The sequence below is a fragment of the Sinocyclocheilus rhinocerous genome, unplaced genomic scaffold (assembly GCF_001515625.1).
Source record: "Sinocyclocheilus rhinocerous isolate Xijiao unplaced genomic scaffold, SAMN03320098_v1.1 scaffold220, whole genome shotgun sequence".
Taxonomy (NCBI): domain Eukaryota; kingdom Metazoa; phylum Chordata; class Actinopteri; order Cypriniformes; family Cyprinidae; genus Sinocyclocheilus; species Sinocyclocheilus rhinocerous.
Genome location: NW_015666573.1, coordinates 104049 through 122856, shown reverse-complemented (window position 1 = coordinate 122856; position 18808 = coordinate 104049). Strand labels below are relative to the sequence as shown.

Here is an 18808-nt window from a genome sequence, read left to right as displayed (position 1 = left end):
TCAAACTTTATTTTGTATAATATTCTTGGAACATGTACAATTAATCTATGCATACAAATGTGTTTCTAAACAGACTACTAACAACTAAATTGTACATCTGGATAAGTAAAACTGGATTGAGAATTACCATGCTGTTCACACCATTTAGGAGCAATAAACCAGTAAGTATATTTAAAAACAGTAAGTATATTTACATAGTCTCTTTCAACCACCTTTGTCTACAAGACGGTTGCTACAATATAGAAAACTTTACTAGGATGTTACCAAGTAACAATTACGCTCTAATAACGCTAAGTAGTTAGTGTAAATAGCACCTGCGCTTCACCTGTCTTGCTAATATCCCATTTACATGAGAAGCAGCGGTGTTTATGCAGTCACGAATGAGCCCGGAATAGCCTGGAATCTGTCATCACACACAGCACTTATCTACATTAGTATTATCCTGATATTTATTATTAGATATTGTTCGAATTGTTTGAATATCCATAACACTTTATACACTGACCGAAGACTATTAATAAACTACAAGGTTAATCTGCTGCGGACAGAGTCCCCAAAAATTGCGCTTTGCAAAGTTTCCTACCTTACACCAATATTTGTCGACCAACTTGCTCCTGCTAACTGGGAATATGCCAAACTGGAGACTGTCCGTGGTGATATTTGTAACTTAATTAAGAGGTTAATCAGCTTTTGCTGGACGAGCTGTTTGTAGCGCGCTCCGGAGATGCTGGTGGCTTTGACTCGGCGAGCGCGAGAGAAACTCTCATATCTGTGGAGTCCTGAAGATTGCATTACTCAGTACTCCATCACTCCCTGTAACCAGGTAACGGCTCTTCCGCAAGCACACGCCAAGGGAAGGTAGGCGTGATATAAATCACTCCGGTACCAGTCAGCCTGTGTGTGTGTGCGTGCGTGCGCGTAGAGGTTTGTTGTCGATTAAGTGCACGGCGTGCTCGCACACTCAAAAATCTTTCGTGCACAAGACTACTGGACAGATAATTTCCGTTAATGATCCCGAATGAGAAGCGTCAGATTTTTCTCTCAGGCAAAACAATGTATTATACAGCTGGTATTATGTTTGATAGACCAATGTGAAACCCTTAAGTAAACTTTGTTACAGCTTTTGAATTCTGAATTCTGACATAAGCAACATTTTCAGTGTTTCTGAATCTATTATAGGCTACAATAATCATTACATGCATAAGTAGGCCTATCTTCCAATATAAACCATAATTTTCATATTTTGATCATAGCATCATATAAACGCATTAAACAGATTCTATAACCAGATAAAGGAAAAATTGCGATGTCTTTGTTTTTTGTTTTTTTCAAATTTTGGGAACAAGAAATTATGCGCAATATACACCTTATTTGAGCAATAATTTCATCTGTGCATTTCTAAACAAACATATTTTTTAATGATATGATAGTATATTACATTTAAGCAGAATATAGATCTTATTTGGAAAATGATGTTCAAAATGTGGTCATTGAATGTAGTGAAAGCCTCAGGGAACAGATTTGTATTGTTTATATTTAAATATTGACAACGTCTGACCTGTAATTTACTCTTCTGATATATGCAAGTATTAAGATATGCAATAAGATATGCAATTATTCTTACATAATAGGGTCACTTTAAAAGAACTATAGAAAATTCCCTTATAATTTTGAATTTCTTCTTGAAAACAGGTACATAATGCAGTAGTAATGACTGATATAGATCCTAAATGAGCTATCTGGGATCAAAAAGGTAAAAAAGGATGAATCTGTGATACCTAGATCAGCTGTCAGCCGCATGAGTATAAGAGAGCCATCAGACCGTTAATGGAATGACTGATCCGCTCAAGAGGTTAAAGATAAAAGGATTTTCACTGAAGAGTCATACCATATAATGCATGCACAAGAAAACACTCTCACTGAGTGTTTGAATGGTTGGAGACTTTGAAAGCACATGCTACAAGGTAAGAATGGAAAGGTTGCTAGAGTTAACAGCTCTTTAAATAATTCTATCAATTTCACCTTTCAAATTGTGGCTTCATTACAGGAACTTCTAGTAAGGTTATGTTTTAAAATCTAATAGTAATAATAATAATTACTCATTTAAGTGCTGTGCTAAAAATCCTTTAATTTTGTGTTCCAAATCAAAAATAGACTGGCCTTTAAAAATAATTATTGTAAATTTATTTGCTATGCTATAACCAAATCTTGGATCCAATCTTTTTGTCAACATGTTTTCTTTCAATTAGCAGAGGTTTTGTATTTCTTTTTTTTTTTTAGAACGGATTGATCGTAGGCTTTATTGATCTGAGCACCTCTGTTTTTGAGTAAAAAAAAAAAAAAAACTATATATATATACACACATTTTGTGGATACTTTTTTGCAAAAGTCAGCATATGCTCAGATCAATGAGGCCTATGATCAATCAGTTTTAAATCCAATATTTGGTAATAATATAGCATAATGATCAATTTATAAGCACTTTTTTTGAATGCCGGTCATATTTGCATATCTGTGAAAAAAGCCAGTAAGTATTTTTGGGAAAAAGAAAATCCTTTCTGGGTCAAAATGGCCAGAACACAACACGAGGGTTAAAGATGTAGATGTGTTGTTTAGCAACCCTAGTGAATGCATGAGAAGATTGCTTCTCTTCCTTCATAAGCGAGCTAAAACTGGTCCAACTCTGATGTTGTGCCATCAAGATTATGTCACAGGATGCAGGAAATCAATAGCTCATTACTTACACTTGACTTAGGGATCCCTGCCTTGTTTATTCATCATATCTTTGGCATTTCAAAACTGTTGATGACTTAACAGCAAATCCCAGAGGTGTTCTCTGAGAATCCATCAAAACCTGGGCAACCATAAACAACCATCTATGCCAATTTAAGCATACTCTCTCTGCCATAAAAAATTAGCTCCATTAGTGGCTTGTCCGAGTGTTAGTTCAGAGGTAGACTGACCGTCTTTTGTATCTGAACGGCTGGGTTTGTGGGTCCATTCCCACAGTGTGCTAAAGGTCATTGCTTAGGTGCACTGGCTGCTTCTGTTCCTGCATCATTAAGCCAGCATGGGGCTTGTAAATGTCAACAAGTATAAATCCCCAAGCGCTCTGCTATGCTTCAGAGCTCCATCATTTGTGTCAAGCCGGCCCTACTGTATTCACTGAGTGGGTCTGCTGGCTTGCAAACACTGAAGATTGGCTGATTTCCAATTTAACCAGGACTGATTATTAATTTGTGCAACTGGTTGTGTATTAAATTGATTGGCAGGTCAAGGCGATCAAAAAAACAGAAATCCTCTTTAGGTAACTGCTTGTTAGTAGTTAGTAGTGTTACATTATATCAGATCCGTCAGCCTGCCTTTAGGCTATGTAATGATTTCTGATATGATTCCAGCAGATATGTCTATGTCTCCTGTCTATGTCAGTTCACACACTTAATGGCCAGTCTACCGTTTCCCACAAATGATTGTCATTGGGGTCACAGTCTAAACTGTGCACAGCAACAGTCTGATATATACGGTGTGGAAAGTACTTATTGCTTTTGGCCAGAAATAATCATTTTCAGCTATTTTTTATGGTGTTATAGTGGCTGCCTTGTGACTATTGGATTATTCTAGCTACACACGGCTGTTGGGGTCATGACCTCATTGTGACATCCCTTGTGGTTTCAGCATGGATAATTTATTAACCCTAATTTGGATTTATGACTTCTTGCTCTGAATTCAGAATAAAGTTTATTCAGAATAAAGCTTTAGAAACAAGTATGCATAAAATGTGTTAAAATAAAGCCATAATCTCGCATAAAACAAATTTATTTTCATGTTATAAATGTCTTTGGTGACAGGCAATTTCTTTTTTCCACACACACACACACACATGTCTGGTCAGCTATCCTTGTGGGGACTCTCCATAGGCGTAATGGTTTTTCTACTGTACAGACCATATTTTCTATTGCCCTACACCAACCCTACCCCTAAACCTACCCCTCACAGGAAACTTTCTGCATTTTTAGATTTTCAAAAAACTTCATTCTGTATGATTTATAAGCTTTTGTACCCGTGGGGACCACAATTTAGGTCCCCACCGTGACACGAGTCCCCATGAGTCTGTGTGTAGTCAGGTTTAAGTCCCCACCAGGATATATAAACCAGTACACACACACACACACACACACACACACAGAAAAAAGAAAGTGGTCATGAAACTGTGGAGAAAAGAGAGGTTGATAAAAAATAATCAGATTTCAAAGATAATTTTTTCCTCTTCACTTGTTTGATCAGCCCATATAACACAATTGACTGAGAAAGAGAGTCTGAGAAAATGTAGTTCAAAGAACTTCCAAATAACACTATACTGTAATAATACTGTATGCACACAATCAATGCATATGTTGCAACTATAGAGGTGCAAAACCGTGCATCATTAACATTTTATGTGAGATGTATTTTATATGAAATTTATAGGAAATGACAGCACATAACTGTTGGTGATACATAAAATGACCATGCTATACATGCTGGTAATTTTACACATTAATGTAATTAATTCAAATAGAAATATACATATAACAGAAGTAATTTTAGCTGTCACTTAAATACACTGTTTCATTGACAGTATGCTGTAAAGTGAGCAATTGTAAAGGTTTAGTATGGACAAAACAACATGAAATTATTTGACAAGTGCAGTTTTCTGTCCTGTTTTGATGTATTTCCTGCTGAAACAGGAAGCACGGACAGGACCTTATAAAACAGAGCTTGTTCCATGAAATAGCAAATAAGCCTTAGTTATGAAAGTAAGGAGTTAATATCTACTGTACAAGGTGTGTGTGCATGTTAAAGTAATATTAAAATACAGCAACAGTTATAGTTTGCCTGCAGACAAGTGTATATGACAAAATATTGCTACCCCAAACACATACAATATATACAACCTCACATGTCTGTCAATCAGTGTCTAAATGTTCACAATCTTTATCTGGGTTCATATACACAACAGCAATGGATTGATCTCACCAGTGTTGTTTATGTCCTGAGTGATACATATTGCACAAAATTGTGCACAAAGGTAATCCAATTCCCACATAGACTCCCTTGATATTTCAAAGTCCACACATGAGGATTGGACGCTTCAGATGGAGTGTGTTGGAGACATGCTCACTGAATATATAAACCTCCTGTTTACATTGTAGTTTGGTTGTGGGCTGATAATGGTCACATGGCAGGAAGTCCCCTTGTCATGTGACAGGAAGTATTAGTACATATATAAACATATAAAATATATAATTAGTGTCATTGGCAGCCTGCTGATTGATTGCAGGTAGAGTGACATTCTCATTTTAGAGAGCATTTGATTGTGTTGTATAATATTAGTCATCAACAGTTTTCCCCAGAAGAGAAAAATAGGACATTTTCAACAATATCTGCTAAAAGGTAATTTAGAATCCGCACAATCACATGAAACATAACCCAAAAAACTCAAACTTTTATGTCATGGGGTCTTCGCTGTGCAACTTTCAAGGCTTATGTATTATATTATATGCATGTACTGTGTATCTGAATACACAAAGTTTGATCAGTGTTTAATAAATAGTCCTTACAGATATATTGTCATACACAATCTTTCAAAAATTTCTCTAAATGTTTTTGAGGCTGCATTTACTTGATCAAAAACACAGTAAAAATATTTAACAATTTATTTTATAATATTTTTACAATTTAAAATAACTATTTGAATATATTTATATATTGAATATATAAAACCCCCACATAATTAGGTACAGTGCACATGTGCTGATTAAGACTGTGAAAACACAGTTTGTCCATTTGTTCATTGTATTGGATAGAATGTGTTGGTGTGGACCATGTTGATTAAAAATAAAAAAAGAAGGCAATGATTGTATTGAGAGCAGTGAGCAAACAGAAACATGAGACACAGTCACTGGCACTTATTTAACCAAATCTGACGTCAGTACCTCAGAGAACAGCAGGTTCTCAACACATTTTCCAACGCACTAAATTGAGAAGATTTTCACGATCAGCAGATCCATGGACACAGCAGCAGGCATTTTGACCCTTTGGTAGACCACCTATATGAATACATTCTTTAGAAGTCTACTTTTAAATTAAACAGTGAAAATTTAATTTTAACAACACTTCATTCAAGCACTGACATGCAATTTGATGTTGATGGATTGCCCTTGTATCAAAACCGATTCTTTCATTCACTGCAGTGACAAAGAAATGAGAGCTCTTGGGAGCAAGAAATGAGAGATGAGTCACACGTCATCAGACTCCGTCAATTTATGTAGCCTATGTATCCATCTAACTTTCTGCCCAGAAGCTTTCTCATTTGTTCCTTTCTGTGGAAGACAATCACACAGATTGATATTCCGGTGGCGTCCTCGTGGGATTGCTCTCTCGTCTCATCGCATTGCGAATGACCGGGAGGTTTCTGAAGATCATGCGATACCTCAGGAGAGATCTCAGAGTGCAGCTCGGCCTCTGAAGCCTGTTTACGTCCACACATGTCGGCACATAATTTATAAGCCCTTGGAAGCTGAACTCTCGTGACTCCACTTGATTGTGTTTGTATTTCTCTCTTTCTTTTTCTCATCTCTGTATTTATTTATTTATTTTGTATCTGATTCCATTCCTTGGTCATTGCACTGACCCCATCGCTGCCTCTTAGAGTGCTTTATTTGTAAGTCACTGTGATATGCGAGTCATACAGATTTCTTTGTGAGTCACTGAAATAAATACCTTGCCGCATGAGAAAAAACGTAAAATATCTAATATTTTCCACGTTGTTCTTCTTTGTTTCCGTTGTTGAACGCCGCGCACAAATGACGTTGCTGTCGACCGGCTTACGTCACTTCCTAGTACACACTGTCGGTGCGAATGCAACCCTTTAAATGGTACTGGGAAATAGTTTGTACTTTAGTACTGTACATTTAGTTCTGTAACTAAAGCGGTGCGAAAGGTCCTATTGTGTCCTGGTTTGTCCCTCTAATTACCACAACTTTCTGTCATGGTAATCGATCTTGAGTTACTGCTTAACTATCAGTTGGTTTATCAGGAGACTGGGTTATTAATGCAATTTGAAAACACCATAAGGCTAGTTTCACACTGCATGCATTAACAGTGCATTTTGTGTGTTCACACTGCTGAGGCTATGTGCAGAAAATACAGTTATTTCTGGATCACTACATTGAGTATTTCTTTTAATAAGCCATAAATTATAAAATGGCTACCAGGAGTGGGCCATTGATAAATGTTACAATCTTGAGCATGGGGAAATCTAATTTGCATAAGACGGGGCCACATTTATGTTTAAATGTTAAAGCATCTACATGGAACCCCAAAATGTAGCTATAAATACTTAATCATCTGGATTCAGTCAGATTTACTGAATGGTAAAAAAAAAAAAAAGGTCCAAGGGAGTGAATAAGGGTCATTGTGATATAAATTAAATAAGAAATGAAGTTACACTGTGAGATATAAAATCGGGCACAATACAGACACAATGGTTTTATCGCCAAATAAAGTCGGAATGACGTCATAGTCACAACTGTAGATTATAAAGTCACACCGCACGATCTGTAGATTATAAAGTCCCATTGCGACAAATAAAAAGAAATGTTGAGAAACAAAGCAAAAATTATGAGAATCTATGTATCTTATTTTTATATAAGAGGAGGCATGGGCGTTTTAAACTTTTGTTATTCTTGTTTGCTTGATGGTGCAAACTGGTAATTGTTCCCATATTATTTGAATTTACTATCGTAATTATAAACATAATGGTAGCGTGAATATTTTTTCCACTTTGTTATTTTTCTATTTATTTGCCTATAGTGACTCATGAATCGGATGTCTTGCACATTCACTGGAAATGGCGTTGAAATATGGTGAATAAAGTCACAATTTGAGATATAAAGTCACATGCATCTGCTTTTTACTCTTTTTGGCAGATTTCTGTGCCGAGTTATAGGCTCAAAAATAGGCTCAGCACCTAAACTCTGCAGTGTGAAAAAAGCCTGACACTGCTTTATTTCTAAACCTACGAGATGAAGAGTGCGCCACATCAAGACTTGCTGTAAATGGCAAAACTTTGATGTGAGCTCACGACAGTCCCATTGAAGTCAATGTTTGACGTGTTTTGTCACAAAGTCCACACAGCTAACAGTAGAGGAAGGACAGATAAGGTGAAATGGTGCCATCATAATGACAGTTCACATTTCTGCTGTTACAATTTCAGCAATTCAAGAAGCAATGAGAAGCTATTCAAGTCGTAGTTCTGCTCTCAATGGGGAAAACACGCCGATCTGTATCACATCAGGAACTATAATTGGCACCTTAGAGGACTTGAATCAAAGGGCTTTGTCAAAGTGTTATAAAATGCATTCACAATATACGTGTTATGAGTCTTGTAATTCTTTAGACAAGAGTGCACTGTAAACATTTTTTTTGTTTTTTCCCCCCCCAAAGATTACTGGAGTATGTTTTACAAAAACATACTGTCAGTCTTTCTACTTCAAAATGTTACATTTAATTTCATGTGCTACTTTTCTTAATGAGATTTACTAGCAATTTCTGAGTGACAATTGTTTCTACAATTTTCAGTGTGGCAAAAAAGACATCAGGTGGATGGAGAAAAAAAAAACACAACTGTCTGGAAACAGAGTTGTAGAGTTTATTTTTGCCATTGTTGCCTAAAATAACGATATAAGTACTCCGTGGATGTGATTCATAGGTCAAAAAAATCCCTCTGAGTTCAACTCTGTGTAACAAGTACTTGTGCTTTTGTTTTGGCCCAGAAATGAAGATCATCTGTATTATATTGTCTTGAGAAGACAATACACAACAGCGTACTAAACAAAAACACTCCAACACAACCAGTCACAATATAACACAATACATCAGTTAAAACATGATTAAATATTTTCTCAACAACAATATTATTTCATTGTCATCACTGTGACATATTCAACAGTTATATTCAGTTAAAAAGAGAAGAAAGGCTTTCGTAATGTAAATGCATCCCTTGTTGGATTGTGGGAGAAAACCAGTGGATTTCTCTGGTACCTGATGTACAGTGAAGAATCTGGAGGCAGAAAGAACAAAAGGTAGCCTTTAAAAACAGCCTTTGACATGAATCAGAATTACTGTCTTTAACTTCCACCTGGAGTGTGTTTGTAAGTCGTAAGTGTTTGTAACTACTGCTAAGCAGCAATAGAAAAAAAGCTGTTCGCTGTAATTGAGGTGGCATCTGAAATCTTATGCATGCACTTCTCCCTCTCTGACATCCATCTCAACAGAAAAAACACACACACACACACACGCACGCACGCACGCACGCACGCACACACACACGCACACACACATAAAATGTACCGTGTATCCTTAAAGCAGCACACAGCCCTTCTTCTTGACCTTGGTGGGCTGTGGGCAGAGAACAGCACGAATGGCCTCATCAAACACTGTCTTTAGACCTCTCTGAGTGAGAGCAGAGCACTCCAGGTATTTTACTGCATCTGTTCACACACAAACACACGCACACAGATCAGGTTTGTAAATAACACCTCCTTTCTCTCTCTATATATTATAAACATAGTTTGTATGCATACCGAAGCAGTGGGATACTTAGCAGCAGATGTCTGGGTGTATTAGGTGTGCACAAATCTGTCATATCTGAGCATGTAGGAGGACTAGCCCATGTGTTCTCCCAAATGCTAGATCAAATCACACTGAGAACAAATTGCATTTAGCATCTAAATCTGTAGCCTGATTTGTAGTGCTTTGCAATTTTGTGTATTTAGAGACTATGTGGTGATTATATGTTAGAAAGCAACCAGACAATAAACAGTGTTTGCATTTGTCTTGTATCTTAAGCCTGATTTTTTCTCTCTCGCTCTCTTTCTTTCTTTCTTTTTTTTGTCTACGAACAGATTTCCAATAGAACTGTTGCAGCTATAAACTGTTTAAGTCTGTAGTTCAAAAAGTGGAAAACAAATAAATTTTTTGTTGTTGATGCCTTATTTCAGAAATATATAACTCAAATACAGAACCGTTCAAAATTTAAAGGTTAGTAAGAATTGTTGAATGCTTTTGAAAGTGTCTTATGCTCACCAAGGCTGTATTTATTTGATCATAAATACAGTAAAACAGTAATACTGTTAAATATAATTACAATTTGAAATAACTGTTTTCTGTTTTAATATATTTTAAAAACAGAATTTTCAGCAAACATTACTCCAGTCTTCAGTGTCACATGATTCACATTTTAATATGCTGATCTGGTGCTCAAGAAATATTTCTTCTTATTATTAATTATCAATGTTGAAAATGCTGCTTAATATTTTTGTGGAAATCATTTTTCAGGATTCTTTGATGAATAGAAAGTTCAAAAGAACATGTATTTAAAATTAATTTTTTAAAATAACAATACAAATGTGTTTACTGTCACTTTTGATCAATTTAATGCATCCTTGCTGAATGAAAGTATTAATTTCTGACAAAAAAATCTTGATGCCAAACTTTTGAACTGTACTGTCATCCAGTGATGTAAAAAGGACAAATCCACCCCTGCCACCTTACCTATTTCTTTGGCCAATGCGAGACCCTGTGGGTAAGTGATTGGTGCCAGTTTTTTCTCCTTCAGCTTCTCGATGGTCTCCTTCTCATCTCTCAAATCGAGCTTGGTGCCAACCAGAATAATTGGAGTAGAAGGGCAGTGGTGCCTCACCTCTGGGTACCACTAGAGGGAGCAGAGGAGCAGATCAAAACAGTTCATTCACATCTGTTTATCAGTCCATCTCTAGACTCTGTGCTGTGGTATTTTTCTTTGCCTGTCTGTTGTCAAATACATGGGCTACAAAGCTGTTCATCTGCATAAAGTTGAGCTTTCACTGCTTGCTCCTTTCCACTACCAATCTCTATGCAAGTCTGTTCTTCAGTTCCAATGCACACTACAATGCACGCTAATGGACATGTTCAGTTTGTTCCACTTTACACCTGTCATTTTGTGCCAAGGCCTTTTTATTGAAAAGATTGTCCTCAGAAAAGCACTGACTGAATCATCGGTTAAAGCTCAGCACATAAACAATGTCAGTGGTATCTCAGAAAGTGTGCAGACTATGTGAAAAATGCAGCAAAAACAGTTTCTAACTTGGTCACTGCAGAGCAGATGAAAAAGCTTTATGAACATTTTATGGTGCAGAAGAACTGCTGCACTTCTCAAGGCCTGGCATCTGAATGTTGTCTTTAATCTGACATGCACAAACACCATTGTTTTCTTGCACAGAGCAACCCATGCAGTCATGTCGAGCAGACCTTGAGTGGTCAATAGGTGTCCCAACAGATACACAAGTTTTATATCGGCGAACACTGTCTTAAATAACAAGTTAATATTGTCGATGCTGTTACTGCCATGCTTTGATCTCTGAAGTCAAAGAAATCTGGACCAATTTAGCACTATGTAGCAGTAAAAAGAGCAGTAAACAAACATTTCCTTGATACTTCTATGGTGAGCGTGATTTCACCAAGTACAACATGTTCCTGGATCAACATCCTTGTTGATCCTGGAACATCATTCCAATCAACCAATCAGAATTGAGAGATAACTTTTCAGGAAATGTCAGTTTTAGGCTTACAATCAGGGTTAGGTGCTTCTACACCCTTGTTAATCAGCTATCATTTCCCTCTGATTTTAGGAATAAATTATGGGTAAGGTTAGGTTTAGGGGTAGGGATTGGGTTAAGTCTGTATTTTTGGACAGTAATGTTGATCCAGGATCATCAAAAGATGTTGATCCAGGAACATGTCTTACTTGGCAAAATCACGGCGACATACTTCTATGACTCAGGTTCTAAACTGAGCACTAGCCTACATCCATTCCCTTTCAGTCCTACATTTGATCTACAGAGGCTCAATTATTAGGGCTTTTGTATGCAACTTAAAGGTGTCTATGTTTCTTCTCTTCATGCTTATTAATAAGAGACTTCAAATGTGTTTGGAAAACACAAAATGGTGGCCTTCGTTAGAAATCAGCATGTCTTCAGTGGCATTTATGATTGGCGGGTGGGTGGGTCGCTACTCAGCTTTCTAAGCCTCACTTTCTAATCTAGTCAAAGCAAACGATTATTGCAGCACCCCATTTTCAGGTACTATCAGCCCACATCAGTAATGAGAAATTATCTCTTCATACTTAACATCTGCATGGCAGGTGATTGCTACCGAATAGATGTGTAAGCACAGGCCATGTGACGTCTTACCACCCCCAGTGCATCTACTGTATGCACTTTCCTCCCCACTTTAAATAGATCTTAATTTGTCTCCTCAACCTTGCACAATCTATCAAAACTACATTTGCATATGGCCAGTGTTACCATGGTTACTACTCAGGAATATACCGTAGACATAATAAAGGGAACGACCGGGAGGATAGAAAAAGAAAAGTGTGGAAGAAGCTTCTGAAGGTCTTTGATTGGGAGTGAAAGCATTAAGGAACCGGCGAGATGAGATTGCCATTGTTTGAACTTAATAAGAATTCAAAGGGCTGTTTGCGTAATTGTTTATGCAACCGCTGATTTTAAGCAATGTAAATTGGACCAGATTAAGCCTCGAGTGGTTCTGGAATTATTGATATCACAAACAATTTGCTTTCCGTTCCATCTCAGGCACCTTAAACATGCTGCGGAGGCCTTGATAAGGTCTGGCATAATAACAACAACAACTCAGCAGAAAAGAATCTTTCTTTCTCTTTGCTCATTCATTTTAACTTTATTAATGAAAAGAAATCTAGAACGGTACAATATTATAATATATCTTTCTGTTTGTGTTTCATCATCATGATTCCTTTTATCAATGTGAATCTCTTTTTGGTTTTTGTCAATTCTCTTTGTACGTTCGCTGCTGCAGTGCGGTTCTTGTGCTCTCACTAATGCAATTTTTTTTTTTACCAAGCTCGATTCAGCCAGTATTCACAATACAAAGTTTTGCTATCAATCTGTATAGGTAACACTTTGCAAAATGGCTGTTAAAACTGTTGTAAAAATTGGTTAGTTAAAGCAAAAGCAATGAACAACACTTTTACAGCATTTCTTGTCAATTTCTATATGTTAATAATTATTTTTTTTACATTTAAGTTATATAAATTAATATTAGTTAATCTGTTGTGTATTATAAACAAACATCATTTAACAATGAGCAATAATGTATTTATAAATTGGCATTAATATATATTTAAAAATGCTGCAAAATTGTTTATTGTTAGCTCGTTAATGCATTAACTAATGTTAACAAATTGAATCTAATTGTAAAGTTCTATATTTTAAATAAGCATGCATTTAAATAAGTGTGCAAATCTTTACAACTTTTTTCCCACTGCAGAACACAAAAGGACATATTTTGAAGACTGTCGGGGTCCAAACAACACAGGATCCCACTACCTTTCATTTTAATGAAAAAATAAAGGGACATTATTTTCAAAATGTTCTTTTATGTTTGACAGAAGAAAGTCATACGCATTTGGAACATTATGCTGGTGTTAAAATAATTTTCAACTATGCCTTTAAGATTAAGATAATTTCTGATTTTCTTCAGTCAAACTGCACTTTGGTGTAAACACAGATCCTGCGATCAATAAACTTTTTCTCCGACAGAGAAAGATGTCTGTGTTTATCTCAGTACTCTATTGATTTGAATGGAGAGAACAGGACGTTTAAAAAAAAAACAACATAAAACTTTTAGCTTTCTTAAGAGAACATGTCCCTGGCAAAGTATTTAAATTTTAATGTCAGGGACATGTTCTCTTTAGAAAATTATTATTATTATATATTTATATAAGACCGCTGATCCACAGCATGCCAGTGTTCCAGGCTTCTTAACTAGCTAAATCTGCAAGACTTTCTTGGTTAACCAATGCCATCAAAGCTGATTAAACAGGTAAGAAATGTGTAGTTATTCTGGTTTACCGGCTAGACCAACATTAAACCAGGACTGCTGGTCTAAGCTGTCTTTTTCAGCAGGATACCCTACATTGCTTTGTTAGAATCCAAATGGCTAAAGGGAGTAAAGAGCAAGTACCACAGTAATACAAGATATCATCCCAGAATCACAATCCAGAGTCAAAGGTGACCTAACCAGCCTTCCTGCACCTTTCTACAACACCTGAACCCTTGACAACAATACGATCTCTTTTTGCCCCAAGGACACTGGATTATTTTCACTACACACTTAGCAAAGAACCATCATTTTGACTTATAAAACCGTTTTCCCTTTTGGGATCACTCTTGAAAATGCTCTCTGTCAGGGTGAAATAGAGGCAGCTTAAACACGCTAACTGTAGCAGGGCACTAAGTGGTGTGCATCCGTCAGGCATCTACAGTTGCATTAATGGAGAACACGTCAAGGTCAGCCGAGCTGCTAGCACTGGTATTATACTCCCTTAGGTTGGGTTTGTGAGTGTGAGGTAGATAAATAACTTACTAAATAGAGTCTCTACTGAATGAATCTTTTGGCTGGCTGGAAAACATTCAGATAAAGATGATGCTGTGTGTGATAAATGCTTCCTGAGCACAAACCACTTTCTTTTTAAAACAGCTGAATGCCACTGATGGAACTCAGCCTTCATTTGTGAATGTCTGAATACTCACAAGGCCAAAACTTTTTTTTATAGAGAGCTGATGTTTACATCATGTCCACTTTATCTCCATATGAATATGATTGTTGCACCCAGTGAACGTTTGTAATGTCAGCAAATGCAAAATGGATTCATGCATCTAGTGGCATCTAGTGTCCAGCCCAATGCAGAGCAAGTGTTTATGGGCATGCAAGAGGGTATGTGCATGTGGGAATGTTGTAAGCATGAATGGCAGCGGGTTACTGTGCATGTGGATGTTGTTGATTGCTACTGGATTTTGTCTGTAGGCTCATGCTGGTGTGACTGTGCTTGTATTCCGTTAAGACCCAGACTAAAGCGCCCATAAGGACTCACCTTGGCTCTGACGTTTTCAAACGATGCTGGGCTCACCAAAGAGAAACAGATGAGAAACACATCCTGCAAAATACCATCAGAGGACATGACATTTGATGAATGAACTGAAGAAATGTTACTGTTTAAAAGTTTGTGGTCAGATTTAAAAAAAAGAAATTAATACTTTTTTCAGCAAGGAAGCATTAAATTGATTATAAGTGACAGTAAAGACATTTATAATGCTACAAAATATTTCTATTTCAAAGAAATGCTGTTCTTTTGAACTTTCTATGCATTAATGTATCATGGTTTCCATGGTTCTTGAGCAGCAAATCAGCATATTGAAATGATTTCAGAAGGATCATGTGACACTGACTGAAGACTGGAGTAATGGCTGCTGATAATTCAATCAGTTTTGCCACCATAGAAATAAATTACATTCTGAAAATATTTTAAAATAGAAAACAGCTATTTTAAATTGTATTAATATTTGAAGATATTACTATTTTTCTTTATTTTTGATGAAAAAATGCAGACTTGGTGAGCATAAGAGACTTCTTTTAAAAATATTAAAAAATGTTACCACACGCAAAAAATTTGTCACTGAAAAAAACAATGATTGATCACTGTTTTAAATCTTTAAGGGGACGTGTCCCACTAAATGTTTATGCTGGAGTGTACCGTCTGAGGGTAGGACAGTGGCCGCAGTCTGTCATAGTCTTCCTGTCCAGCTGTATCCCAAAGGCCCAGATTGACTGGTTTGCTATCCACCATAACATTTGCTGAGTAGTTATCAAACCTGAGGGAAAGTACCCAACCCACACAATCTCTCAATATTTCGACATGAATGTAAAGTTCAGCATAAAAACACAAACGTTTCAAATTGTTGTGGTACTCACACTGTGGGTATGTACTCCCCAGGGAAAGCATTGGTAGTGTAGCTGATGAGAAGACAGGTCTTTCCCACAGCTCTGAAAAATACAAACAACAAAGAAGAAAACAGACATTTAGTTATCCTTCAGATTGCTGGAAAACAAACAACATAATGTACTCTCAGTAAAACACATGCTGCTAAAATTACTTCAAAGAATGCTAGGTATCTGTAACCATCTTCCAATAAGAGGAACAGGTGTACTGTCCTTCCATAGTGAATTCACACATTTGTTCTCAAACACAAAGAACATTGTATGTGGTCATATTTCAAGAACTAGGCATTACCGCATTCAGCAATAACTATACATGAAAGGTGAGATTCTGCATTCACTTTGCCTGTAGTACTGCTTTTCAATGCTCAAAGCTAAACTAACTCAGGACCGGTTCACACAGAATGAGTTTTTGCATGCCACTGCACGGCTTTTTAGTTGTTCATAAACATACGCTAGACTGAAGTTTTTATTTACCTATGCGTGGCATTCACTTTTTCAGCGTTTTGCTCATAATTGCAGCATTGAAGAACTTCAATTTTGAATGCCGGCGCAGCTGCCAGTTTCAAAACACTGGACCAATCGGAAGAAAGCGAGGGCGGGGCAAGCATTAGACCGTCTCTTTGATACTTCAAACATAGCGATCCTCATTCATGTGTGTACAGCAGGGGTCACCAAACTCGGTCCTGGAGAGCCGGTGTCCTGCAGAGTTTAGCTCCGACCCGAATTAAACACACCTGAACCAGCTAATCAAGGTCTTACTAGGTATACTTGAAATGTCCAGGCAGGTGTGTTGAGGCAAGTTGGGTCTAAACTCTGCAGGACACCGGCCCTCCAGGACTGAGTTTGGTGACCTCTGGTCTGGTGTACAGTCACCGATTGTACAATGTCCAAAACAGGGCAAAGGGGGGTGTGGGTTGAGGCCATCAAGCCAAGTTCGTTTACCATTAACTATTAAGACTGAATGGGCAGGTGAACTCGTGAATTAGGTTTGAAACTAAACTCTGCAGGGCTGTGAACTGAACGTACATTTACACAACAACAACGTACCAAAAACCCAAAAGATTTTCCTTTGTGTTTTTTTGCATACAGATGACAATGTTGTCAAAACAATCCCCATTCACGTGGATCCACAAAAATACTTGCTGTATTATGCATGTCAGACCCATAATTGGTGATGTCAGAGGTTTCACAAATTCACGTTTTTGTAGTTTACACAAGAATGATAACAGTATAATTTTCTAAACAACTTGTGAATTTGAAACCATGCAGTTTTCACAAGTTTGCATTTTTTAACCCCATGAGTTTTGCACTCCAGTTGTAGAATCTGGGCGGCATAACAGGTTAAATGTCTAGAGCTGCAATATAAGTGTGAAATATGTTGACTGTAAATGACATCTGTGACGACAATCGCAATTGCTGTGAAAAGAACAGCAATCTGAAGACTTTCAAAGTTGTGTAAAATAAGGGTGGCATTAGCTATTGCCAGGATGAAAATTATTTAATTTATGCATTTTTATCTTTTAGTAGCCTTCATTTCTGCTGCTCGATTATTTCAGTTATTTCTCATAAAATTCCTTGATGTTTAACCTTTTACGGGTCATACTGTATTACCAATGGAACAGTGGAATTGTATATACTCAGAAATTCTTTCATTTTATTATCTCACTCAGATCCAGTGATAGTTACAACACATCCAGTGCTGTGACAGCAGACCGGAGAGCAACACAAACTACCTCAAAACAATTGTGCATGCTTACACTAACTCAAAAAGAGAAGATGACATTTGGTATGAAAACAGGTCACCTGAAGCAGCAAATACATAGATGGGCTGAAAGAAGTGTGTATGACCGTACAAATTCAAGTAGAGCGCATGTTGATGCTGGCAGGCAGCGAGAGAGAGGAATGCTGGTATTCAGGAGCCTGTGGCTACATTTCCCTCACATCAAGAAACACTGGAGCTACTCAAGGGCAAGGCCAAAATCACACACTTCAGGCTACACACATTCAGTCACATCAGAACTATTTGCTATCTTTATTACACTCACTTCTTGATTTCTCTCTCTTGCTCTCATTCGCATTCAAAAAAAAAACAAAAAACATGGAAATACACAAACATAGACCCACATGGTAATAACCACATGTCCTTTGAGTTATCCAGACTTGTGTGCACTTGACTGAAGGGCTGGGCTCTGATGTATTGTGCACTATAAGCCATCAACAGCAAGAAAACAGGTCACCTGAAGCAGCAAATACATAGATGGGCTGAAAGAAGTGTGTATGACCGTACAAATTCAAGTAGAGCGCATGTTGATGCTGGCAGGCAGCGAGAGAGAGGAATGCTGGTATTCAGGAGCCTGTGGCTACATTTCCCTCACATCAAGAAACACTGGAGCTACTCAAGGGCAAGGCCAAAATCACACACTTCAGGCTACACACATTCAGTCACATCAGAACTATTTGCTATCTTTATTACACTCACTTCTTGATTTCTCTCTCTTGCTCTCATTCGCATTCAAAAAAAAAAACAAAACATGGAAATACACAAACATAGACCCACATGGTAATAACCACACGTCCTTTGAGTTATCCAGACTTGTGTGCACTTGACTGAAGGGCTGGGCTCTGATGTATTGTGCACTAAAAGTCATGATTCAACAGCAAAAACAGAAAAGTCCACATAAAATTTCTGTAATGCATTTTGACAAGCCATGACGAAATAATGTAATATTAACAGAACTGAGTCTGTGAGTAGAGCCACTGTGGAAATCAAACATGCCTTCACCAATAAATCGCATGCGATATTTAACGTGCATCTTGTCAGTAAAGCCATTCTGTAATCAGCGGTAAATCTCCATCACGTGCGGACTTTCACATGGAGCAGCATTAACTACACAGAGCCGTTGTTCAC

At 37.2% G+C, this 18808-nt stretch overlaps 1 protein-coding gene across 2 annotated transcripts in view; it reads right to left on the bottom strand.

Moving 5' to 3' along the window:
- Nucleotides 1–8677: 8677 nt before the first annotated feature.
- Nucleotides 8678–18808, bottom strand: part of rac2 (Rac family small GTPase 2) — a 19874-nt gene continuing 9743 nt past the window's right edge. For both annotated transcript variants that reach the window (XM_016544325.1, XM_016544324.1), the window contains exons 2-7: nucleotides 15874–15945; nucleotides 15656–15773; nucleotides 14996–15058; nucleotides 10597–10756; nucleotides 9394–9533; nucleotides 8678–9103 (exon numbers count right to left, since the gene is read on the bottom strand). In XM_016544325.1, the coding sequence (XP_016399811.1) occupies nucleotides 9403–9533; nucleotides 10597–10756; nucleotides 14996–15058; nucleotides 15656–15773; nucleotides 15874–15945 (544 nt within the window). In that variant the 3' untranslated portion in view covers nucleotides 8678–9103; nucleotides 9394–9402. The remainder of the gene's footprint in view (nucleotides 9104–9393; nucleotides 9534–10596; nucleotides 10757–14995; nucleotides 15059–15655; nucleotides 15774–15873; nucleotides 15946–18808) is intronic.